Raw genomic sequence first — 27,523 nt, 5'->3', positions numbered from 1 at the left:
TATCTGTGTATAATGAAGTGGATAGTTAAAAAACTGAGAGGCTGAAAAGTCAGGATACCAGTCCCAAAAGAGGATTATGCTGCATTACCATGATATCAATACAGTAATGCATATATGGATTAGTGCAAATACGGATTTTCTAAACCATATGTCTATTTAGTACTATTTTTGGCTCAAGCGTCTTTGTAGATCAATGCTGGCTTCTGAAGAGAGCTAGCAAGATTGCTAAACAGGTGACACGTTACTGAGGACAGACAGCACTTGGGTTCTCCAGCCTGTCTGGAAGCTGCCTATATGTCTCTCACTGTGCCTGTTACCACTTTCATGGGAGAAATTATAGTGATTTCTATGGACTAAGCAAGTAAAAGGTAACAGGTGGAAAGTGCTAAATAAAAGCTAAAGGTTATAATGTTTAGCATGACTGGAGGAGTTCATATGCAATGTTGCATCTCAAACACTCAAATTCAGCCGCTCAAACTGCTTGTCTGCTATGGAACTGCTATTAAAAAAAAATATTAAAAAATGCCTTGTGCTGTTAGTTTTATTCCAAACTCCTGGGTCTGTAACAAAGATGGTTTCAGAGGGTTTTGCTTTGGCAACTTCCAAATGATTATTGCAAGATCTGTTAAAACTACAAAGGACTGATGTTTTAAGTAGTATTTTTTTTAACAGTATTGAAGTTCCTTAAGTAGATTTTTCCCACAAAAGAGCTGCTTTTCTCCTCCTTTAGGCACTGTCTCATCTCACTACTTATGCAACTGACGAATTCTAGCCCAGTTAAAAATTTCATAGGTTGACAAAGGCGGCACAGGGCAGTGACACTTGTGGTTCAAAAGACTGTTGGGAAACCAAGGTAAATTCTTTTTTTTGCATACTTTGGCTGACTTCCACAGGAGAGTAGGAAGTACTCATCTCCTGGAGCATAGAACTTGATTCCATTTTAGTATGTTAATGACCAAATTTGAACAGTGTGAACTCAACAGAAGTCCATTTCAGTAAGGCAGAGTTTCACTATAAGCAGGGTGTTTTGCTAGATGAATGAATTGCTCCAGCAAACGTCAGTGGACTTTCACAATTCTCTCTCCATGTCACCACAAATAGTGAATGCAAGTAGCCTGCAAGTAGACTTGATTATATAAACATTTAAAAGGAAGTCAATAGCAATTTGCATTTTTCAGATGCCTTTAATGTATCTACTGGTGGTAATTTGAAAGGGAGGGGAAGCAAAGCCCCACAATGGAAAAATACAAATGAAAGCCAACATCTCTCCAAAGAAAGTACTTTAGTTGTGATGCATTCACCGGGCAAAGGAGAAGGTAGAAGATACAGGGAAGAAAAGAAAACCCTGGCCTACTGACAAATTGTTTCTCCTGCTGAACTCCACATGGAGATGTATCTAATGACAGAAAAAATTGTGTGAGGAGTTGAGTTATCCTGACAGGACAAGTAGGTTAACTGACAGACTGATATAAAAAGAAATGGGTAGAAAAAGGTATAGGAATATGAATGAAATGAGGGTATGAAGAGGAGAAAGTGAAGGAAGAAATGAGGGGGAATGAAAGAGGTGAAAGGACAAGGACAAAATCTAGTTTTCCAGCTAGATTTTATCATTGCTTTGAGACCCAAACATAATATGCTATTTGCCATCCAAGCAGAATTGGGGAAATAAATTGGGAAAGAAGGGCACAAAGTGACTAAGACAGGACAGTAGGTCAGTGAGAATGCAGAGAGCACAACCAGCTCTCCTCAGGCTTCATCCTGTTCCCTCATCCCTCTAGCCCAAGTCTCAGTTTCCGTTCAAATGGTTTGTGTGCTGTGCCCATTTGTTTAAAGCTGCTGACTTCTAATCCTCCCTTGGACACCAAACCCTCGACTATTTACTAAAGGTGAAGGACATATAGGGCAATATTCTAACCTTTCAATTAAATGTAGAATTGTCTCCTAATTTGGGACCATAATGAATCTAACTCTGACTTGAAATTTACTTTTGCCTTACGCTGGTAAAAAAGAGTTGATACTGAAGATCATAGATTTTTTTTAAACTGATTTTTTGTGTTCACATTTTCATATTTCGGGCTTTTCAGGTAGAAAACCAAAACACTTAGGGTCAAGCAAATTAAAGGGCTTGTTTTACTTGGTCTTTGTAAAGGCTTTGAAAGTCTGCTTATGTTTTCTTGCATACCTATGCTACACATTCACAGAAAGGTCACCTGATCTAGGCCTTTGTCATTTCACCATTAGCCTTACTGGAACTATTTATCTGCAGGAATGTAATTGATCTGGAGGTTTAGCATTTCTCCACCCTGTCTTAACACTACTTAGTACATCATGTTCCAAAACAGATTGTAAACTCTTGGGATGTGGACTAGTGTGCCTTTCGTTTTACAAAGCATTTAACAGGTTCCTATATGGTATCCTAAGATGATAGTTTTCTGCAGAATGGGAAAAATTCATAATTCCTGTAATTGTGAACAATAAGATAAATTATGTGATACCTGTTTAACATACCACTATTTAAAATAGTTGTGTAAAGCATTAATAAATTTCTATGGTGCCATTAATTAGCAGAGGCGCTTGGCACTCTTTATTTTATGGAAACTGCCTAAGGCCAGCAGCCATGATACTTTCGTTTAGTCATCTCATTACTGTCAGGGTGAATTTATGACTATTTTCCAAAATAGCATGGTATGGGTGTTTGAGGAAACTTTCTTTAAATAAATAAATAAATAAAATAGAAGAAACTGGAAGCATTAATTCAACTGCAAATCCATGAAATGGACAGCATAATTTTGTACCTTAAAGAGGTACCTTACATTAGGGCAGGTAAAATTTGTGCCCATTTGGAGTCCTATCTTCTAAAGCAGTATGATTATATCATTGGCTGCACTCATGCACTTCAGCTTACCTTTTATAAAGGTGAAATAAAGAGCATTTGAATCCTACACATCTGAAGCCTAACAAACAGTTCAATATTCACTTCTCTCAAGAGCTCATGAAATACTCTAGGAGCAAAAAAGAAATAGCACCTTAGCACCCATCTTCCCACAAGTTATCCTGTACAGATGCTCGACTGGAATAACCAGATTGAGAAATGATGATGGGAACTCTCCCATCAAATATCAAAGTGCAGTATTTACTGAACATGTGTCAGAGGCCTTGGTATTTGGGTCATGTGAATGCTTCAGTATTTTGATACTGTGTCATTCTTTCATTGTGCATCCTTGCTCTATTAATGCTTTGTCTTATGCTGCGGTCCTCCTTTAATGCTGCTACTTGTCAAGTTCCCACTTAATTTTACATTTGAATGGAACTGGGTTCACTCTTATTATAGGGGTGGAGGCCTACAAACCACTCCTGTCTTAAACCGTGATATCCTTTAGGCATCACCATTATTTCTACTTTCAGGATGTTAAGACCATCCATGTGTTTGTATTTCCCCTGTACTGTCTTAGCTTGCAAATGATCCACAAAAAAAAGGTTTGCATTGATAAATGCAGAGGTTAGAAAGGTTCAGTAACTCGTTGTATACATTAATCCTTTCTGGAATGCTTTATTCTGACTATTTTCCTTAACTGAAAATAAAAAATTAAAATAAACTACAAACAACTTCTAACAGTCAAACCAATCTTTATTTTTGTTAAATTTGTCTAATTACTGTATAAGATGGCCCTTGTGTGATCCTACAGGGATTTTTTTTCCTTGCTAAGTATTTATAAGTTTCCATAGTAAGTGAGAGGCTTTATATTTCCCTGAATAAATTATGTGTAGCTAAAACACCAATCAATTTTCTTGCTGTTACTGAACATGTTAATTAGTAATAAATATTTAGTTAGTTCAGACCTGCACTAAAAATTGGCCTGCTTGTTTCTGGTTTCTCCAAATATGGATTAAAAGTAAGCTTTAGAAGCTTATTTTTTTAAGCTGAAAACAATCGTCAAGAGAAGTAATCAAATGTGGGATTGTTCCAGTACTCAGCTTCCCCAGCACGTGACCCTCTAAAAATACAGAAGTAACTCACACTATTTCTGTCAAAGAACTTGTAAAAATTAAGTCCTTTAAATTCTCTACAAAGATTCCCCCACGAAGTTTCTTTAATTAGTTGTAAGGACTTTTAGCAGCAGTGATTCTCCTGTAGTAGAGTGTTCCTGACAGGCTAGTACCTTAAACAAGGGAAAACATTAATAACGTGCATTTTATAGAACTGTAGACAACAATGAATGTACTGTTGATAAATTGAAGTCGAGGATAAAGTGGATCCTGTAGCTCCAGCAACTTGCCACATTTCCTGCCTTCTGCAGGACTGTTACTGCCCACTTGTTTAACCTTGCTGGCTCATCTCCCTTGTACTAATTTCACTTTTGGAGGGGTGTGCTGAGCAGGGAAAGCTGAAGCTGTTTAGATAGCTACAGCTTTCAGGAAATAACTCACTGCGCATGAAGGTGCACTCCATGCTTCCTGCTTGCTGCATGCTTCCTCTCAAGCTGCAGAGCCCCAGCCACATGATTTTTAGATACACGGGGCTTTCCCAGCATCATAGGAGGATTAGATAAGTGTCCTACCACTTGTTCCCTCCCTGGTTGGGGTTAGAATTTGACCCCAAACCCACAGAAGTCTGCAGACAATTTCATTGACTGAAGCTGGTTTTGGAGTTGGACTATAAATAAAGACACTCTGCAACGTGTGGAAAGCTGAATAAACCTGATCAACCCAAAGGACTGTTTTTTCCTAAAGTCTCCACCCTGCATCCAGCAATCCCACCCTTCAGAGTGAAAGTATAAGCCTAGCAGGAACACTATTAGGCCTTGCAAAGTCGTCACAAAACTACAGATATTGTATACCTCTGGCATTTTCTAGCCCAGCCTCCTGCTTGAAGCAGGACTAGTGGCAGTGCTGGATCAGGTCAGTTGTGGCTTTGCCTAGCTACATCTAGAAAATCTTACAGGATGGAGACCCCACAGCCTGAGTGGTCCATTGCTGTGTTACCCACCTGGTGGAAAAGCTTTTTCTAGCATCTGACCTCAACCTCAGAAATTGAAACATCTCCCTATGCCACCGGTTGTTACCTGCCCCTTGGCTCTACTTTCATAGTGGGTTTCCAAGTGGTTGCAGACCTCTAGAAGACCATCCCTTAACCTCCGTCTTTGCCTGACTAAATAAGCCTAGCCCCCTCAATCTCTGCTTCTAAGTTATGTGCTCTAGGGCCCAGACAATCTTGGTTGTTATCTACTGCATCCTCTCCAGTTTCTCAACATTTTTCTTTGAACCAAAGGCCCTAAAACTAACTGCAGGATTCCAGATGCAGCCACACCATTGTTGAGTAGAGGCGTAATGAGTTCTCTCACTTTGACTGTACTTCTAACACAGCCCAGTCAACAATTCCCCATCTGCAATGAGAGCATGCCGTGGGCTCATCATCAACTTCACTTCCACCATAACCCCCATATCCCTTTCAGCTAGACTATTTGTCAGCTAATTGATTTCTTTGCGAACTAACATAAACTGACTTCTTTGCAAACTAACTTAAAACTTTGCAAACTAACATAAACTGATTTCTTTGCAAACTAACATAACCCCCATTCTTACCTCCCTTCTAACCAAACAAATAGCAATTTGAAGCCTGTTTTAAGATCTACTTGACTTACAAAGTTTAAGGGGATTTTGTACTTGGGCTGTTGGGTTGATCTACTGCAGAGATAAGCACCAGCTACAAAATCTGTGTACAGCTCTAAACACAGCTATATTTGGCCTGGATCCAATATGGTGTTTTTCAGTGTTGTATGAGCTTTCTTTCCCTGTTGGGATTCCTCATCATGTGGGGAAAAAAAAAAAAATAAAAAATTAAATAGTTATCTGACCTCTTTTTTCGTAATCTCTCTCAATTATAGGCAGCTAACAAATCAGCCTGTGAAAACACAGCTGCGGTCACTAAAGAGTTACAGCATAGAAAACCTACCAGGAAATTTTAGATGTTTGCAGGCAGCCAATAAAAGGAGAGATAAACAGTGCAGCTGACTCACAGGCAGCAAAGCTCCAGCTGTATTTGAATGCCCCACGAAACAGACTTCTACTGGGTATCTGCAGCAGTTTCACTACACTGTAGTTTTTATGCTAATATTTTTGGAGGTAAGTTAACTTTTGCTTCCAATTTCTTTTACTTAGACATTTGAATATTAGCTTAACTTAGGAAAGTTTCTCTTGTCCCAAGGAAACCATCTTTGTTATGAATTACTCTTAAAAATTGCCTTTAAAAGTAGAAACTTGAAATGAATGGTTTTATAGCAATTTCCCTCCTGCCCACCCCAGCTAGGGGAAGATAACAAACTTGGCTGAGGCTTTTAATGTTTTGTTAAAAATAACATAAAATCCTGTATTGCAGAAGTTGCTGAAGAAACACTGATTTTGTGATTTGTCAGTGAGCTTTGAAATGGGTGTAGGAGGAAAAGCACTAAAGAGAGCAGATCTGTTGGAAAAATGGCTTTAGTACCATACTTGCAAGTTAGTGAAACTTTCTCTGTAACTTCATTAAACTATGCCATATTCTGTGATTAGTACTTCCAACAACTTTAGCAGCCTTAGTAAAGTACTGCTTAAATAAGATCTCATTTCTAGGGTCAAATATTACCAGTAAACAACTCTAAGTCCAGGTGTGGAAAGAGAAGTAGAAACCTGAATATAGGGACAATGTTCCTCAGCATGTCGTGGTTTGTAACAGAAAGATTGAATTGCTTTTCATTTGTTTTTACAGAATCTCTAGTTAAATAAGGTTTTGCAAATCCAAAAAGGAGCTGGTTGCTATCTCTTCCTTTTAATCTAAATAGTAAATTAGCAAGAGTTTCAAGAACTGTTATAGCTGTACTTAATTCCATTTTAAATAGAAGTATGTAAGTTTAAGAATGGTTTAGATCCATATTCATTATTTTAGCCTCTTTGTACTATCGTTGGAGTTCTGAATAAACTATTTTGATTACTTACATGTTTGTTTGCCTTATTATACATACACAGTACTTGTGGGTCCCTTCTAACTCAGGATATTCTATGAAACTATATTTCTATCCAGCACACAACTGATAGATACTGATCTGTTGTCTACATAATTCAGTATCACTTTAAAGTCACATTTTATGCTATAAATAATGGCCCCGCATTTCCAAGCGATCAGATGGAAATAAATAAAAAAAAAATTAATTAGCACCTTCTGGCCTGGGATGGTAAGTTATGGTCTGGACAGTCCTCTGCAATTGGCACATTTTCACTGTCTTTTTAAGGGAAGTCTGATACAGAGTGGTAAAAAGAATTACCTTTTAGGATTAGGATAGTGGTTATTTGGGAAGGGGTGGTGCAACCTCACTGTGCTTTATTAGTAGTGACAAAAAGTAGGCCTAAAAACTTATTTCTGATATTTTTTTCTCCCAAGCCAGCTATCTAGAAATGGCCAAACCGTTGCCTGTAGTAGCTCAGGAGGATTTGGATAGCTTTACCTTGACCAGGACAGGCTCAGGCTTTGCACTGAAAGCCTTTCATGTTTCATGGAACACACACATCTCCGTGAGGCTGCTGACCAGCCAGAATGCTACAGAGAGGTACGTGTTGTCTTTGGTCTACTATCCATGCAGACTGGCAACGCAAAACTACACTGGTAGTACCAGAATGAATCATGGCATGCCCACAATCTCTGATCCCCAAACATCTTTCTGTTCCTAGAAATGCCAGCTTGCCAAGAGGCAAATTGGAGGCAGTTATACTAAGAAACAAGCTCTACTTTTTTTCTTTTACAAGTTTTAGAAAAGTAGAGATCAATCCTGAAATCATTCATTATCTCTATTACAATAATGTCTTCAGACCCTGACCAGTAATATTGAGCATGCCATGTATGGTATTACATTTTCTGGAGAAAGAGACCTCAGCTGAATTCTATCTAAACCAGCAAGTACGTGTGAAGGAATAGAGCAGTGGAAGGAGGGAGGGATAAGGGTCAGGGTTGTGGAGCAATGAGATGTGTATATATGTCCCAATTACAAAACCACACCACTAATAGTGGATGGGCATCCGCCTATCTGCCACAAAATTCCAGTGGGGGTGACAAAGGCACAGAAAGTTTCTAAGAATAACCCCAAGATATTTTGGATGAAGCAAGACAAAAGCATTTTAGGGGAAATCACTGACCTGATTGTTTATCAGAAAAAGAGTCTGATGTGCAACAATGGACTAGTTACAACTCATTTTTTAACTGAGAACGTTGCAATTGAGGTAACTTCTGTTAAAAGTAAAATTCAGATGTCTTATGGGAATACATAGTGTTTAACTTCTTCCATTATGAAGATGGGAGGAAAAAACAGTATTTTAGATTTTAAAAAAATAAAATTATCTGTTCCTGAATTCCGGCAGCATTTGCTGCCATTTTGACAGCATCACTGTCAACTTAAACTGAAAACTTAAAAATACGTAAGGTTCTGTTTTGTTTTTGGGGAGCTGCTTGTTTTTTAGGCAGTAGAAGTCTAGCAATTTTGTAACATGATCTAATGTTATTTCTTTAGTAGCTAGTTTAAAGAAAAAACAACTCTGCATCTCCTATTCACATTTTATTTAAAACACAAGCTATAATTAAATCAATTCACAGTAATCAACATCTTGCTCCTCTTTGAATTTAACATGCTATGCTGATTTGGTGGCATCTTTTCACTTAAACTTCTTCCCTAAGACTAAAGCCTGTGTCGTGCTTTTCTCTCTGCTACCATTCTGATCCCTTGTTTGCATTACACTGGGTATAGGAAAACTAGGAGAATAAGCTGCAGTCTACTCTGCCTGTAAAACTTTCAACTGTGTGCTGATGATAAATGCTTAGATTTGTGGAAATAAGTGCTAAAACAGGTGGGGCTGTAAATTACTAACAGTGACTGGCTTACAGGCTTGTGAATCAGTACCGCAAATATGAGAAACAGAAACTGAAGTCTGATGACTTAGGATAATGAGAATGAGCTTCAGGTCTGTTGAAATCAACTGAATTTTGAATGAACTCCCATTAATTTTCAGATCAGCAGTAACAGATAATTGGATATTTAAAAGCAAATACAACAAAAGCTGAAAGTGTTGCAGGAGTTATTTTCCCTGAAAATGCCCAATTTAATCAACAATTCAATGTTTCCCGTGCACAAGGGATTAACTGTCTGGAGTCCTTGGCAAAATCTTACTCTTCTCATGATCAAAGCAAGGCTTCATTACATGCTGTAAATACAGACTATTTGAATTCAGGTATGCAGTTGAATTTAAATACAACAAAGTCATTAGAGTAATACTGCTTATATCAAATCTGAACTCAGTTTGTTTTATGTCATGCTTTGATGTGGTCCCATCAGATATGTATGGAAGATCTTAATTTCTCTGTATATGTGGGTCTCACTAAATGCAAAAGGATACAAGTTTATGAGGGGAAAAACTTGATTTTTCTTAATCTAGCACTTCACATTTGAGCTTTCTCCCATCTTTGCATTTCAAATGCTGCTTCAAACTGCTCCTATGTTCATGCTAATCTACCCAGAGTTCTTTCACACTATGTTAGAAAAATACACTACACAAGATATTGCTTAATTTTCTTACAGTTGTTTGGAAGATGACACAATACTGGTTTTATTGGTAGAATTACATTGGCTTGTGTCAACTATATGGTTCTTTCTCATTTCCACTGTCTACATTATCTGATGTCTAGCTGAAATTCCCTTCAGTCTACCCCGTCTCTAACCTTCTCTCTATTTTTACAGGGAGAGGAAGCTGCTGCTTCAAGATATAGCAAGTATCAGGTGCTGTAAGTCTGAACGTCTCCTGCCTGCTCTTGGGATTTACCAGTACTATGGACTTGTGGGGATAGTGACTGAGTGGATGAGCAATGGATCCCTCCACTCGCTCATCCATGAGGTACGTAGGAGAAGTAATCTTTTGTGACAAATCTAATTACAAGCTAAGCCAAAAGGGAGCAACCAGCATGTAAATTATGGACAGTAGTCACATCTGCTATTCAACTTCTGCATTGTACTTTTGTTTACTGTCAAAATGAAAATGTGAATAGTAAAAGTTTCACTCTAGCAAAACCTGTACTTTGTGTTCTTTAGCATCAGCTGTACCCAGACCTTCCATTTCCCTTGCTCATAAGGATCCTGTCAGATGTGGCTGAAGGGTTGCATCATCTTCACAGTCTTGAGCCTGCTTTCTGCCACTGCAGCCTTAAACCTTCCAATGTCCTTTTGGATATGCAGTACAGAGCCAAGGTGGGAACTTCTAGCCTATAGCCCGTTTGTGTGAAGTCCAGTAACTGCCCTATAGTTGCATGTATTTATTCTAATAACCAACATTTAGTTCTGAGACGGAAGTATTGTTACAAAAACTTACTCTTTTCTCCTGTCTCTGTAGATATCAGATTATGGTCTAACCAACTGGAGGAAACAGCAGCTGAGGTCAGACCTGCAGAACTGCAATCAGAGAAAATGCCAGGATTTAGTGTACATCCCTCCTGAAATACTCAGAGGCGGCCTTCCTTCACGGGAAGGTGATATTTACAGGTAAATGGAATTTCTACGGGCAGGTCATACCTGGTCCTTGCTAGATTCTATAATGTTGCTGAAATCTTTATTTGCAAAGACACTACAATAAAAATGCCAGATTTATACAATGCAATCAGACAGTATTCCATGTAAGGCTGATTACAGCAGTGAATTAAATGTGAATTTCCCCACATTTGGTGAATAATATCCTACGGCTAAGAACTGTTCTACAAGTTCTTATATAAGTACTTACAAATGGACCCAAACTTTTAAGAGTAATGTAGCTGCCAGAATATTTTCATACACATTTAGGAACCTAATGACTACAATTCATGTGGTTTCTAAGTGTGAACTGTTGTTGAACTTAGTTTCAGGAAGAACTGTTCATGCCCAGATAAAAATCTAGACCTTTATCTCAGGTGTCCCACTGAGGTCCCAAGGAACCTGCTCAGATAATTCACTGAGCCACTCAAGCATTCATACATCTTAACTTTGATTTATACAAAGGACGAAGATTATCTGCTGTCATGTCTGTTTTGGAACTGTAAAATATTTTGTATCTGTCTTGATAAATGAGACAACCTCAAACTGCAACTATTTTCTGTATGGACATGCATCTTTATAATCTTTTTATGGAGCCTGTGGACTAACACTACAGGTAACTTTTAAGCAAATAAAACTCCTGCTTTATTGCCACAGAGACAGGCACTAAGGTGAGTCAAACAATGCATATGCTTGAGACCTATAAATGATGCAACTGATCCGATTTTTTCATAAACACAAGACTTTTGCGCAGGAAGAGAGGAGGCTTATTTCAAGTGCCATAATTAATTTCCAACATGTCATTCTTATTTAATTTTAGATGCTCAGATATAACTCAGTGCATGAGAAGTGCACATCTAGATAGTGGTGTAATACAGAAAATAGTGTCATATATGAAGTACTGCTTAGTTGCTTATAAGCTACATGTACATCCATGTTACAGTAATATTTTCCTAAGGGGTATTTAAGTAAAAGCACTTTCAGACTTTATACATACAGCAGAATTTATTAAATTGTTAATTTATTAAATTGTTAATTTGTTAATTGTTAAAATAAAAATTGTTAAATAAATTAAATAATTTATTTATAAATAAAATGTATTTATAAATACAGCAGAATAGGGGATTCTCTTACATGTGAAATTTAGCAGTACAGCAAGATATATGAATATACAATTAAGTTTATTCTAGAATTGCTTCTACCACTGTAGGCTGCTTTACTTCTGGCTCATCTGTAGCCTGCTTTTTCTCTTCCTGCAGGCTTCTTGCTTCTGCCTCTAATTTTGCAGATTGAGGGTTTAACTGTATTTTAGACCACCTGAGATGTGGGTTGTACATAATACAGAGCTGTGGTATCACTGGAATACTTCCTGGTTTGTTAGAAAAGGAAAAATGTATCTGGATCTCCAGCAAAATTTGCTGAAGAAAACAGACATGCAGGGGATGAGGATCAAGTTTTTGGTAGGTTAACTGACTGATAAGCCTGTTAGTACCTGCTATAATGTCCCCTTCTTGCTATTTAAATTACTTGAAAGCAAAACAAAAATGACAGAACAGAAGGTTCTGAAATTGACAAGAGTAAATGTATTGAAGGTAATAACCTGAAATATAATTCTAATTGATCCTATTCAAAAAAACATATGTATATATAGTTCTAACTTGATTTATTGTAAGAACTGCTTGTTTGAAAATCAAAGCTTAATGCAGAGAAATGTCTCTCCAAGTTAGGAAAGATTTGAATAGGCTTTGTCTTGGGAAAGTCCTGTCTTAAACCAATAAACTTGCTCTTGGGAGTAATGAGAACATAAATATGAATTCCAAATTAATGAATGTTCCTTTGTGTTTTTTTCAGTTTTGGAATAATGTGTTGGGAGAGCCTAAGCAGACGGAAGCCTTTTGAAGGTATTCATTTCTATTGTTCATGTATCATTTTATCACACTAATATTTTCTACAAATTCCCTTACTGTAGGGAAATGATGACACAAACAGCACTGTCTTTTTTGATGTCCCTTTGCCTTCTATTACTGTCAGAGCTAAAGATCAGAATCCCCCAGCAAATCCTCCGTGTCTCCAGGAGGATGATTTTTCTGCAGGGGAAAACTGTAGCTTCTTACCCAACTTGTAGCATTTCTCTGTGCTTGTTGAAGCACTCTGTTACTCAGTTGTGTTTCCTGATTACCTTTAGGGAGAAACAATACTCTTATATTTCACTATCACTTCAAAACCAGACAATGTTTTGGTGACAAGTAGCCAACAGGATGTGCAGTATGCTCATTTTAGAGTTGCCATGAATTTCAAATCCCAATCAAGAAATGACAGCTTGTGCTAAATTCTCTTAAGAAAAAAGATTATCTTACCTTCTTAGATAATAGCAAGCAGTTTTAAAGAACATGGTTTGTAAAGCACTATGCAGTAATTGTCATAGTGGAAGGATGATCCCTATTTTATGCAGGTTGATGCCAAAGAGACCTCTTTGGTATGGGCTCAGTTCTGCATGGCTTGCTGATTGAAGGACTCCTACATTTAGCAGGCTGAGAAGGACCTTTCAAAAATCCTGCATAGGAATAGTAGGTTAATATTCATTCACACAGCTTTCACTTATGGCTGCCATCTCGTGGTTGCCCGAAGTAATTTTTTCTGTGCAATAGGATTGATATTCTTATAAGGTGTAAAGTTTTATATGAACTGTGTGCTTAGGATATACCCATAATAATTAGATGTATATCTGAGGGGTCTGTGCATGTAGTTTGCAATGCATGGGTACATATTCATTTGTCACTTCTTGTTAGGACAGTTTTCTCTCCTGAAATGGCCTGTTGCAATAACTAGTTATGGTTATTGTTAAAGGCTAGCATATCCATTAACCACAGAGTAAATACATATTTACTTTTGCCTCTAAAAGTAGCCTTTGTTTTAAGTTTTAATATACCTGACATAGCTTATGCTGAATATCACTTTAAAAGTTCTGATGTCTTTAATGTTTTTGTGGTGACATTTTCCTATCCATTGCAGGTCAAAAAACCCTGCTGGAAGTTCTGACAGGAATCTGTAACAGCTTGCGGCCTGGCATTTCGGAGGAGTTTATACCAAGCAATTTGCCCCAGAGGAACACGTTGTTGCACTTTATTGCTCTTTGCTGGCATCAAGAACCAGATTACAGACCACATACTGCAGGTAACATTCAGGGTTTGCTTTCTTTACAGGGTCTGTACTTGAGACGGTCTCGCTGGGAACACTGCTCTGGCACTCCAAATCAATGACAGAATATCTGAAGTGGAGGGCAAAGCAGCCTTCACATCACCCTCGCAGTACTGTAGATTTCTTTATCTGAAGCTTCCTACCAGAGGTGGCGTACTGATCTCTGAGATTGTATTTTAGTATAATGCTTTTTAAAAGGGGGGGGGTAAGGAGGGGGGAGCTAAAGAAGGGGACATTAGCTAAATGCATTATTCTAACAAAGACTGACCTGTCTTAAGCATTTCTTATTTCCAGTGTTTAACCAGTTCCCTGTGAGGTGTGCCATTGTTGTTTGTTAGTGGAACCGTTATGTTTACCCTGTCTCTATTGGAGAGAAAAAAAAGCCAAGAAGTATTAAGACTGATACTTGAGGACTATTAAGCAAATTTTCAAAGCTAGACATAATGCAAATTGTTTCCTCAGCACTTGCATATAGCTTTACTGTGTTAAATTTATATATTTGTGTGTAAGCCTTCTGCAAGGGTACATCTGTATAAACAGTTAAGAAAAATTGACTCTGTGACAGTTCTTTAGAATCAGTTCTAAAAGGAAAGTAAAGCATGCATGAGGTACAAGCTGTATTTGAACTGATTCCACTTAGTTCATCTAGCTGCTCAACATAACAATAAAGTTAATACTCAATAGCATGCTTAGTGAGGTTAGTTGCAATACACTGCCTAAATATAAACACACTTTCATATGCAACAGGGTATTTTAAAATGCTTTATTCCTCCTGCAGAATGTGTAGACCTTCTAAATGGAATTTTGACTACTATAAATAAGGAGGCAATTTCTAATGCAATCTACAATCTGATGGATGCAAAGGTTAGTGCAAATTACATTTTGTTCCTGTATAAGGATGTTACTTGATTCTTCAATTACAGTCTTTGTGGCCCAAAACGGGAAAAGGCTTTGTCTTTATTGCTTTACTGGACATGCCAGAGACTACCTTTTGGCCCTTCAAGTTCATTCAGGAATTGTTTAGAGAAAAAAAAAGGTATTGTAATGTTTTCTGGCTGGTCTTCTCTAGAAACTGTCAATTGCTACCAAGATCATAAAAATGATAGCTTCTTGCCAGTTACCAGCTGTAATCAGACTGGAAAATATGAGTGAGAACAAATATCAGCTTCAAGCAGAACACACTAAGTCTAGGATCAAGGCCAATTTTTCTTGTATGTACTGATTAAAGATATTTATTCCAAAACCTGAACAGTGTTAATACCTGCTCCACCAATGCACTCTTCTGTCTGCTTCACTGTTTCTAAGTTGGCATGTTTCAAATGTAAAACACCACATGTCCTCAGGTCTAAGAGGGTTCTCTGATACCTCCTGAAGGGATGGGGAATGGCAGGCAACTGAGGGACACAGCTAACTCCATATTTGTTTGTTGCCGTAGGAAATCTGGCACAAATCTCACTGCCACAAGAATAGCTATAGCCTATCTAGTTAACTTAGGCACAGTAGAGAAACTACATTGGTACACTTCAGTCCTTGACCAAGTATTCTAACTCCATCTGGACTTACAAAACTGATTCTGTATCACTGATTTTGTTGCTGTGCTTATGTGAGCTACCTGTGTTACTGCATACTAAATTATTTGTGTTGCAATCACATACTGGGATTATAAAACAGACTTGATCAATGCTTTAATAGGTGGCATAGCTATAGTCCACATCATTTTATTACCATTGAAGTTTATGGAATATTTGGCAATATGTTCCTAAATAATCTAATACTTTAGCCTCCATTGAGCAAGACTGCTTTTCTCTTTGCTAAATTAGCAACGAGCATTATTTATTGTTCAAGTAACTAGACAAATAATATATCCAAAATGACTGGGAAAAAGCTACTGGAAATTCTTGAAAATGGCTTGATTCATTAACTGTTGAATTGTAAAGAGTTGGAACAAATCTGCTGCAGACATACAACATGGAGAAAAGTTACAAGTATAAACACATCCTTATTGCAGACAGAGTTTGGCATATGAAACACAGGATGGTCCTGCTGTTTGGATACTTGAAGGACATGTTATAGCTAGCCCAATATAAGTATTTCAGTATAGGGCTATTCTCACCTTTTCCTGCATGATCCAAAACTGGATTTTAAAGTAGAAACAGCAACAGAAGATTTAAGTCAGATTCTACAACCACTTACATGTGTTAAAATGTGAAGCTGCTCTATGCAGTTCACTATCACTATGTATCAGCATACCCAAGAGCATAATACATAGTGTCAGTGTAAATTCCTGCTCCTGACAACTGTGAATGGAGCAAACATTGGGTATTCTTATTGGCATTCTTGTACTGTTTTTTCCAGGAGACAGCACTTAATGCATGCAAAGGTTCAGAAATATACAGGTTGCAGACAGGCATACGCAATTCAGAGGTAAGTACATGGCATGCATCTGAGAGTTTTACAAGAGTACTTCATGAGCTTCTTGTTTCTCCTGGCAGTGCTGACACCACATAATAAAAACACTCTACAGCTAAATGTCCCTAACCCTTTTTTGTCCCTAGCCAGGACAACTACATCCAGTTAACCAACAAAACCCTGTTTTACCACCTTATAAGCAGCAGACTCTGCTCTTGCAAAAACAACCTTATCCACTTAAGAGTCACTTTGAACCACTCCTTGAAAATGTCGTAATGAAATGGCAAAAATCTAGCCTTTCTTGTGGTGTTTTCAAAATGTCATCTGGGAAAAAAAGCCTGAGGCTGAATTCTAGCATCTGCAACTAATTTTCTTAAAGAACAATGATAACAGCTTTGTGATCACTCCAAAATACTGTTAACTCCCATTTTCAAAGTGATTTTGGCGCTTGTTGCAGGCTTGCCAATAGCAAAAGAACTGGAGTTCATGTGTCTGGATCAGAACTAACTTTAAACTAAACAAGTCAGTTTGTAGTGACACTATGGCTGCCAGCAGCACAAGCTGTGGAAGCAATCTAGGACAGAAGTAAAATCCAGGACAGGTAGCCTACAGATCTGCCACAGCATCATAGGCAACTAGCTGAAGTTGAATTAAGCATGTCTATATGCTCATACCTACCTTACTCTGCTCTGTGAAACAGCCTTAGATTTCAAGAGGAAACTATTTAGAAGAGGTTTTGGAAGAAAGTTTCCAAGATGATAATTCTTCCCTATTTTCATCTTTTTCAGGTCATGTGTTCACAAAAGAACGAAGTAATGAGCAAGAAAATCCCTCTTGTACTACCAAGCTTGACAACTATTCTACTTGATAGCAATACAAATCATGCAAGAAGAGAAAATATTCTTGAGATGGATCTAGCAAACTCCACCCCACAGAACGCAACAAAGACAGGTCTCTACCTTGATATATATTCAGCTCTAACTATTCTAAGAAAAGGATAAACATTACTAGTTGTTCCATAGACACATGCATTTTCCAAGTACAATTGTCCATTCTCAGAACTTTGCCCCCTACTGGTATCATCTGAAGCATGAGCTCACTGCAGAAAAGCAGAGCCACCATGGTATCTTTTGGTTTAGTGTGTAGATCAAAAAGCCTCTTAGAATAACTTCAGAACCCTGACCCATAACATACAGCTGCCATTCCTTTGCACATCAAATATTGCCTGTCAAATTTGACAGAACAAGTACATTCTGGAATCTGTTGCCCTGTGTTAGAAGGAATAACCTTATTTTCTTATCGGCTAATAAGAAAAGGAGTTAGGTTCCTGTTGCTGTTCAATTGCTGTTGCAATTCAAGGGTCTCATCTTATTCTTTTCTAGCTCACCTAGGCTCTGACTGTAGAAAAGATTTTTGTACTCCTCCATTATCTGGTCCAATGGCAGGCAAAGAAAACAGTCAGCATAAGGACCCACCACTGGCACTTAAGCATAAACAACAAACTATGCACCCTGAACAAGCAGTGACAGGTAAGACTCTCATTTCCAGTTGAGAGGACAATATTCTCCCAGACCAGACTTTAATTGATGATCAGATTGTTTAGAGATAGGGGGGAAAAAAAAGGTTTCTACCAGAATTCTCTTGCACACTTGCAGGTATTTCTAATGTAATAACTGCCAAAAACAATACAAATGTCTCATGAAGCTATTGGTACATGGCTACTCCTGTCCTCTGAAGTTCAGGCATTGGCTACTGTGAACATTAACTTGTTGTTTTCCAGGATCATATTCAGACTGAGAACAGGCCTGAAAAAAACATAGTAAAAACACAGGAAAATATAGCACATGAGGATATTAAATACATTAATTGTTTGTTAAAGTCTGGAAAAAAAAAAAACAATTGGGGGGAGTTCTAAGGTATTTTATACTGCTACAAAAGTAGGTATTGACTATAAAAAAAAAAAAGGGGGGGGTGACTAAGGAGAAGGGGGGGGGGCATTCATTTCCTTTCCTATGTGGTTTGGGATTTTCCTCCTGAGCTAGAAACTGCCTAGTAGGAAAGCTTTTGACTTGTGAAGCCTGCCTCTATTTATAGGTGAAAAGCTGTTTCTTTTTTTTCAGTTTCTTTTTTTTTTCAAATTGGCCTATGATAGTTCCTACGTCTGGCTGGCCATTCTTCTCCACTTCCATTTATTACAGAGGGATGGCATAAATTCAGGATAAAGCAGCAGACTTGTCCATACAGGAAAAATTCATTGCAGAACTCTACTGTCCAGACTTAGAAATAAGGAGGACAGAGGCATGTTCTCCAAAGTAAGAATGGCCTGCAGCTATTAATTTTCTCTTGGTGTATGGTATTTACTGGACATTAAAAACCTTATTGTTGGTACTGAGTATTCTAATAGGTGTAAGCCTAAGCTGTCTGTGAGGAGGCAGAACACAGTGCTCTTGATCATTTTTGCCAGAAGTATTAGTTTTGTTACTAGTTTGGCTTTGAGATATATATATATATATATTCAATTTCCCACTTTCACAATATGTTTCAAACGGTACTGCTATCCTGAACTACCTATTAGCTGTTCTGCCTTCTACAGGAAAAAGTTTTCTCATTTATGTACAGCCAAACTGCTTTGTGCAAGTTTTGATGAGAATAGGGCCAGACCTGAAAATCTCCTCCCTTCACACAACCCAGACAATCTTTAAAAATGCTTATTTTCTGTAACATGTTCTTCATGAGTTTCAAACAAAAGATGGAAATAAACTGTAGTGGTTATGAACAAAGAACACAAACCAACTCTTCCTATTCCTTTCTCCTTTCTCTACTAAGTTTATATTTCTAGTAGCTACATTTATCAATGTTGATACTACCACTTGCTAACAACTTCTGGAAGAAATGAGCACTTACTGGATCTTGTTTTGTTTCCTTTTTTACTCAAGGTCCTTGCTGCAAAGGAAACTGCTGTCAAATATTAACCTGCCAGAGAGGAACCATACTGAGCTGCATGACAGAAGGACGCCTCAACCATGTCCTTGATGTCCTTCGCTCACAGCAAATGCTGTCTCGCATGGATTATGAAACAATCATCTCTTATCCCACAGTGACTGGCCGTGCTCGGGCGTTGTTAGACACTTGCCTTTGCCTTGGAGAGAGGGCAGCACAGGCTGTAGTGACTGTGCTTACAGAGACCAAATGCCGTCCTCTGGGATGAGGACATTGCACAGACTGTCCTGCCGAGAAAAATAGGCGGCTGCTGTGACTTTTTTTTGAGGTTTGTTACATGGATCAGAGCACTAGTAATTTGGAATGGTAATGATTCACATTCATTCCTCACAACCTGTTGACTGAAGTCAATTCTGCCTGCAGCCCGTGATTTTAGTCCTCTAATGGAAAAAGCTAGCTGGATTAAAAGGTCAAGTCAACCAACTGTCTGCAGAAATTACCAAGGCTGGTATAACAAATTCTAATTTGGACCCCAGAGATTGGAGGAGTGTTGTAATGTGTGCCACAGAAAATATTGTTCAAGTCAGATGATGACACCTTATTTTGTTGATTTTGAAAGACTGGAAAATGGATTATGAGTTTTTGGAGATCACGCTATAGAAGAACAGCTATTACTAAATCCTTCCAGCTAAGCACAGTGAAGAACAGGGTACTGGATGAAGAGGAAAAAAATGACTGTTTCAATGAAGCTCTGTGAAAGACAGGTGTTAGTGTGAGTCTTAAGAGAACTAAAAAATATTTACTACACAGCACCTTAAGTAAGCCTTGGAAAACTTACATCATGCATATAAATTATTTTCACTCACAAATGGTCATATGCTCTGAAAACAGGGCACTGATAGCAGCACTTTGGAGAGGTGGGCCTAAAGCATTTGGTAAATAAAAAATGTTAATATCTTACATCCATGCTGTTCTCTCTGTATGACTGCAGCTCAAATGTAAAATTAAACCGGGCAGAAGAGGTACCAAGCTGATCACTTTTGAAATGGTGGTTCTGTTGAACTGTAAAGGAAAGTAGAAAATTGCCTTCATTATAATGAAAATGAGGTTATAAAAGGTCCTGGTTTTTGGAGGCACAGTGGGATTCCTTCAAAGTGCAAGGCACTAGATTAACATGAGGAAACTTGTTATACACTCTACAAGTATTTCAGATGCAAAACTGTGTTATTCTGTTTCCCTGCATTGCATTTGTTCTCTCTACAGTTTCAAACTGCTGATCTACTTAGTTTGGCAGGTTGTAATATTAAATTTAGTAATGATGTGTTTTCTAGGCATGCTTGAAATAAGAGGCTTGTTACATCACAGACTATAATACTGCTGGAACCATAAACTTTAGCTATCATTTTTAAGCACATTCATTAAGCTTTAAGACAGCCTTGAGATGCTATATTGTTACAATTAAAATTGATGTCAAGTGTGTTGAAAATAATTTTGCGTATTAAAGGAACTAAACACTGACTTTGATTTTTTTTTTTCAATCCACGCTTTAAATGGGAAACCTCAGCAGACCAGATTAGCCTTTACTAGGAACGGATGTCTTTTCCATGAGGAAAACTACTGCTGCCATGGTGTTTTACTTGTTTAGAAGGTGTAAGATAATCAGAGTAAAACAGATACTCGTTGGTGTGAATTATTTATAGACTTTTAAGAGGGAAGGTGACAATATTATTGAAACTTAGTTACCAGCTTTCAAAAAATCATTCCATTCAGTTCTCCTGCTGGACACTTCTATAATTCCAACGTGTGCCAGCTGGCAGGCTTAATTTTCTTGTCATTATTTTTTTGACATAGAAACAGTTTTGGCTCTCGGGCTTTCTTACTCTGAAACAGCTTTCTACTTGAGAATATCATTTGATGTCAGACTTAATCCCAGTTTCAATTTTTAATCACAGAACTGGCATGAAACAATTTGGAGCAGAAGTTACGTGTTGAAACAATTTGGTGCAGAAGTTACGTGTTTTTACAGACAGATTTTTGCTCTCATTTGGCTTCCCAATTTAAGTATCTGTAATAGGACGTGACCTTGTAGAATTACTGATCCCTTACCATTGTTTACACAGATTTTGTCAAGATAATCCAAAAAGACAGTTTGTAACCAATTACAAAACAAAGGCAAATCTGTTATTTCATGTTCAAATGAGCCTGAAGAGAATTCTTTAAGTATGTTATTCAATAATTAAGTCTAACCTATAATCAGATTTTTGACACCTACTCAACTGAAATCAATATGTAGCTTTACTGAGCCCTTGAATTGAGAATTGATAACCTTAGCTAAAAGCATTGCCATAAACTAACTGTGCCACTGCCCAAGCCTTGTTATTAACGCATTTAAGCTAATGCAGATTTGTCTTAATATAGGCAAATGCATAGACTTCCTCATAAATCTCCCCTGTGCAATATAAAAGTTTAAACTTTTGGGTTTGTTGACAGGTGAAGCTGTTGGGAATTTTTTTCATAAGCATGGTGTTTTGGAGGGATGCTTTTAGTTCACTGAAATCAAACTGCTATTGATATAGAAACCTGAAATTAGAATCCCTTTATTTTGTCTCACCAAAGATACATACTTCTTACAAGGCCAATAATATTTGGTGATATAACAAAGACATTAATATAGATGTGTTGATCACTGATTTTGCTATCCTTTTACCTAAACTATGTTCATTAGCAAAGATTGCTATTGTCCTTGCCCCTCTTTTCCACAGTTCTTTTTATATCACAAAACAATATAGAATTAATAACACTGAGCAAGAGGAAAGATAGGAAAATCAAGCTGTGGGAAGAAACAAAGCTTGAACCTGATGAATGTTTAGTGTTCTGGAAAAGAAATATATATATATAAGGAAATATAGGTAACTGGAAAAGAGCAAAGGGATTAAAAAAGGCACTTCATGAGTGAACATACAAAATGATTAGTAAAACTCTCTTGCAGTTACTCAAAAAAGACAAAACTAGAACTAATAGATCTTAAAAATGATGTACCATGTTCAAATTCCATTTAGATTTATTAAAGGAAAAGTAACTGAAATAGGTAAATGTTTATTTTTTTGGACTTAATTGGAATATATTTTTCTTCCTGAAGCTGGCTGCACCTACCTTTTGCTGACTAGTAAAAAGATGACTGTCCCTTGCCCTTTTTCCTATCTATACAGCACCTTTATCTCAGCTGGGATACTTCCTGCAATGAAAGAACATCTGCACTAGAATTTGTTGAGGTTAATTTGTGGAAAATTAATCTGAGATACTGGAATGAAGCTTCTAAGAGATTAGCCCTTCCAGTAGGGAGCAAAACAAAGCTATAAATACCACTCGATAGTTGTCACCAGTACCTGCTAAAAACAGAGTTCCAGAGAACAACAGATGAAGGCAAGTATGTACCCGTAAAATACTTGTCTAAAAAATTTTTAATAATGCATTAATGGACTAGTAGTGTACACCAAATAATTTTTACACCAGTTAGGTAGTATTAAATGTACAAGAACTAAAGTACTAACCTCAAGTATTTTTATGATATCATTTCAAGTTTGAATTCTGCATGGTCTTGCAAACATTTTCATGCTTGCACAACTTTAGTAACTTGAGCTATCCATGTGATTTTAAGTACATATATAAATACTAGTGAGACTGCTTTCTTAGGGAACGACTCAACCATCTTCAAGGCTGCTATAGAGAATTTAGGTTTCTTCACTACCACTTTTTTGATTATGATACTATACAGCCATTAACTGTGCTTTCCCCTAGTAGTATATATTTTCTCTAAGACTGCTGCACTTTTTATGCATGAAGGAATCTTTTATTGTGCTATATTTCCTCTCATTCTTTTTTCCCACCCCCCTGCCTTCTCTGCAAAATATTATATTGGAGCTTAAGAGATCTTAGTGGAGTTTTGATTTTGTTCCTCATCAAAAGTAGTAATCCTTTGCTTCCCTTGCCTGGTATACCCTTTACTGAGCACACGGTTGGCTTGACAGGTGATTCATCAGCCAAGTTAAAACTCCTGGATTTTGAAGTCCACCATGAATTAAACTACCTGCCAGGGTCTGCAAAGAACATACGTAATGAGTTGTATTATATTAAAGTTAGCGTAGCTGCAAGAATACATTAACTGTAAATTCAGTATGTATTAAAAAAGCGATGCTGGTAATCGCAGAATTGCATTTTGCTTAATCACAGTGCAAGAAAAATGGTGAACAAGACACTCAGATGTACTATTTCCAGCTCCTGTGCTGACAGGAAACAATTTGTGATCAGTATTTTACTACTTCCTACCTTTACTTCTCTACACAAGATTACATGTCAAGTAAGATTTAGAGAGAACTATATTCCCAAACGGACATCTTAATCGCACTTTTCTGTTGACCTTTCCCGTTCCACAGAAGAGACACATCAGTTGAAGGATCTGTGAGCTCTTTCAAGCAGGCTGAATTAAATGAAGAATAAAAACTTCACCCTTTGAAATATGATAACCTTCCGAAGTATTTCAACACTTATTTCCAACTGTTGGTCTTGAACTTTCCACATAGCAACAGCAATGCCCACATGAGCAGAAAACACAGCTGAATTTCACCCTTTCAGAAGTGATCTGGCTGTGCTCCAGAAAGTTCTATACAGTTAGTTCTTTCTTTAGGTTTCAAAGAAAAATATTCATATTAGGTAACAGAATGACTACCAAAATTATATTTGTTTTCCTTTGTTGACCAAAAGGGTGCTATTTTTTTTTTCAACTAGAAAAATCAGTAGAATGTTACCTGGGGGGGAAAAAAAAAAAAAAAAAAAAGAAGGAAAAAAAAACACAACGCAGAGATAAGTGACTAAGGAATACATCTGGACACTAAAAAACAAATGTATGAGACTTTCGACCTTGGACTAGCTGCAAAATATGTTCCCAACAGAATTGTCTGTATGCCACTCACACGTGTTGTGATAGCGTCCTGTCACAAAACAACAGGAAACCAGAAGGAAAATGCTGTGAGGTGATAGCCTGCCACATTTACTTGTGTAAGTCACTGAACTAGGCAGTGTTTTCCATTCCACGCTGGCAACATTTAATCTGCAAAACAGTATTCAGCTCCAAGCATGGGCTGAGGAGAGCCCAGACGGGAGAGGAAGGTTGATAAGCGGTGAGGAAACCTGACATGTAAGGACAAGTTGATAAAATTGTGTTTGTTTGGTCTAGCAAAGAGGAGGCCAGAGAAGCCAGAACAGTCTGGAGCAGAGGTAGCAAACATCCAGTAACGCAACAGAGGGGCTGGCACCAACCCACTCGTCTGTTCTTATGGCTTTATGATCCAGGAGCGGCTCTCGGGCAGGTATTCAGGCAGATTTAAAGGACATTGAGAAGACAGTCTCCTCCCCTCCCACACCCAGCACAGTCAGCAATATTCGGGGATCTTTTTTTTTTTTTTTATCCACACAAGAGCTCTTCCCTAGATGGACTTAACATAAACAACAGTGACATGCTAAGCATTTTCCCTCCATGTGCCCATTAGTTATTTAGGGACCTATTTACGCAAATCACAAGTGCTTAACTAAAGTGATTTAAGGAGAAGTGAAGGTCTTTTTGCTGGGAGTTATATAACATGAATATTCAGAACTATGTTGTAACTCAATCAGCATTGACTTCACTACAACCTACCCAGGAATTCATGTGCCTCTTTGCAACTCAGCTATCAGGAAGTCGGAATAGGGAAAACCTGGTTTTGTGTTGCATTTTTTAAGCAATAACAAAGCAAAGAGCCCTGAACTTATTTCCATCCTCTAAGTATTCACGAGAAGAGAGATATGGATGCTGTTTTAATTTATCACATCATTCAAAATCAAAACTGGATAGTCTTCGATTTCATTTTCTGTATGAAATAATAGGGTTAAAAGTTTGATGTGCTCAGCTGGTATACTTTATTTTAATGCATTTAGTAAGGACAGTTTGGGTTATTTCATTATTATGTCAATGCAGCAATTTCATTCACTTTTAGCAGGTCTAGGGCATTTCTCTTTTAAAATCTGAACTCTTGTTCTCTTTGCCCAGACTGGCCACGAGAAATAAAAGCTGTCCTTTATTGCCTGGTAATCCATAAATTCATCAAGAGAAGATACACACAGGGTAGCTGGGACTCTCCTGCTTCTGACAGTGCCAATCAACTGTACCAATCACTGTGCACACTGATATCTGCAGAGGTCACTGGAGATTTGTTGCTTTAAGGTATATTTGGCTCTGGTTTTCACAAACTTGCTATTTAATGACAGGCATTTTCTGTTGGACAAAAGAAGTCTGTTTAAAGAACAAAATAAAATATAACTATCAGGATTTCACAGCTGTAATCTCACTGTGCAGTATATCCTGGATTCGACTGCAAGAGCATACGATACAGCTGTCTTCTGCTTGTTTCAGAACGACCACCGAATGTGGTTTTTTCTTCTTTGTTTTTTCTTCTAATGACAAAACTTTATGGGCATTCATACTGAACATTATTCCAGTATAGGATAACCCAGAACAATTTCTCCAGTGCTACAACACTTCAGTAACAAACTGCAATAAGGACAGAGAGCTGTTGATGTAGTGTGACACTGAGCAACCTACATGATCAATCTAAGTGTGAAGTGAGGACACTTACAGGACTCTAACCATAAAGTTTGTTGCATGAGATGACACCAATGACCCATCCTAACAATTAACCTGGCCACCTCTTGTACTTTCAACACAAGCTGAGGTCTTCCAAGTTTTCCCACACCAGCGACACTGAGGTAAAAATATCTGCCTGACGCCACGAGCAGTAACATGACACCCAGGACCAGGAGGTTCAGTCTCTGTTATCATACAGCCTGAGCTCTGACATATACAACCAAGTGCTTGCTCTCATTTCACTTTTTACAGATTCATGTCAAAGAGCACATCACCAATGCTGCGTTATCAGTAATCATGTCTCATTAAATCGAGGTCACTGGTATTCAATGTGCTCGTAGCTTGTGGGATTTACACTAAGAAAAATCATACTGAAAAATGCTAGGGAAAAAAAAAAAACAGCAGTAAAGTTTAACAGAATGCAGTATGTGATGGGGGGGCTGAAAAGGCTTTTCGTAGCTGTGGGGATCTTGCATAACTTGGGAAAGTCTTGGTAGTTCTTAATTAGTCCACTACGATTTGCTCAGTGGGACACTATGCATCAAGTAGTCAAGAGCCAAGCATGGAACAAAGCAGCAAAGTGCAAAACACACACAAATAGACTGCTGAGAAATCATTTCTGAGACGTTAGCAGAGCCAACCATAATTTTAACTTTAGGGCTGAATACCTTCTAATATTAGCAAAGAACAAATTAGAAATCGGAACTGTGCTGGCAGACACAAGACTAAACCCATTAATAGGACTATCCCACTTATTGCAAAGGCAAATGGACTGGCAATAAATCCTCCTGTGTTTCAATAAAATGCAATTTCCTTAATCTTCAAGACTCTCTTAATGTTTAAATGGTTTGCATTCAATTTTTAAGGCTTACTTTTGAATATTGAGGCGTATTCTGAAAATCTCATGGAGCATGCAGTCTTGGACAAGTACTCAGTAAAAACTTCAAAGGGGCTCTGATCTCGTATTTGTGAAATAACAGGGTTTTGTTTATTTTACAAGGAAAGCCTATACTATGTAAACTTATAAATTAGAACTTGCATAATTTTCACTGTTTCCAGATATTTAAAGGAGCACACATTAGTCTGTTCACTTGCGTTTACATATAAAATGTACTTAATCCAGGTCAGTATGCATAGGTATAATAGTTAATTTGTACACATTGCATGTGTACACACAGAAAGGTCTTTGGATTACTTTTTAGGAAACTTTACTTTTAAATACAGACCAAATTTGGAGCAAATCTAACTACACAATCCTTCTGAAAAGTCTCAAGAATAAATGCCTTCCTTACCATCAGTTCACTCAAAAATTGTTCCCAGTGCTGAAAAGTATGCTGTGTGTGCTACTTTAACTTTGCTAAATAAAATGAGAGGGAACTCTTCTATAAAAGGTACAAAATTATTTGTATTATACAGAGATTTCAAGATAATTCAGTAATAAGGAGAAGAGTAAAACTGAAAGCAAAGATGCGTCAGTAGGCTCAGAACCGATGGAGTTGTACTGTAGAATACTGAATTCAGAGTAGCTCTGCTAAGGAACATCTGGTTGAATTTAAACTGCAAAGCTTGTACTCAGCATGTTAAGACAAACAAAATGATGACTTTGGCTTCAGACACTAGTAACAAGCTGCCTGCAAACAGGCTATCAATTTAACTACTACTATTAGACTCTTCCAAGCCTCCATAGTGTCCTCCTTCCTATCAGAGAGATAGGCAGGTACCACAA

The 27,523-nt window shown here is 37.6% G+C and overlaps 1 protein-coding gene across 3 annotated transcripts; it reads left to right on the top strand.

Moving 5' to 3' along the window:
* Positions 1-5,963: 5,963 nt before the first annotated feature.
* Positions 5,964-20,639, top strand: LOC310905303 (receptor-interacting serine/threonine-protein kinase 2-like). 3 transcript variants are annotated; one of them, XM_083851411.1, is made up of 12 exons: positions 5,964-6,123; positions 7,415-7,580; positions 9,756-9,909; positions 10,104-10,259; positions 10,402-10,550; positions 12,426-12,475; positions 13,587-13,748; positions 14,551-14,636; positions 16,128-16,196; positions 16,970-17,132; positions 17,564-17,710; positions 19,118-20,639. In XM_083851411.1, exons 1-12 carry the CDS (start codon positions 6,045-6,047, stop codon positions 19,387-19,389), a joined length of 1,653 nt encoding a protein of 550 aa, XP_083707537.1. In that variant the 5' UTR covers positions 5,964-6,044; the 3' UTR covers positions 19,390-20,639. The 3 variants fall into 3 exon arrangements, with proteins under 3 accessions (XP_083707537.1, XP_083707539.1, XP_083707538.1); XM_083851413.1 differs by lacking the exon at positions 19,118-20,639 and adding an exon at positions 18,380-19,070; XM_083851412.1 differs by having other exon boundaries at positions 5,969-6,123; positions 7,419-7,580.
* Positions 20,640-27,523: the final 6,884 nt, after the last annotated feature.

This window comes from Anser anser (assembly GCF_964211835.1).
Source record: "Anser anser genome assembly, chromosome: 11".
In the NCBI taxonomy this organism is placed as follows: Eukaryota; Metazoa; Chordata; class Aves; order Anseriformes; family Anatidae; genus Anser; species Anser anser.
This window is presented reverse-complemented; position numbering and strand designations above follow the sequence as displayed.

What these genes read in the sequence shown, in the direction of transcription:
- LOC310905303 (XM_083851411.1), top strand. Translation starts at nt 6,045, where the DNA reads ATGCCCCACGAAACAGACTTCTACTGGGTATCTGCAGCAGTTTCACTA. An exon ending in TTATGCTAATATTTTTGGAG is followed by an intron (nt 6,124 to 7,414) that starts GTAAGTTAACTT and finishes TTTTCTCCCAAG; the next exon opens with CCAGCTATCTAGAAATGGCC. An exon ending in AGCCAGAATGCTACAGAGAG is followed by an intron (nt 7,581 to 9,755) that starts GTACGTGTTGTC and finishes CTATTTTTACAG; the next exon opens with GGAGAGGAAGCTGCTGCTTC.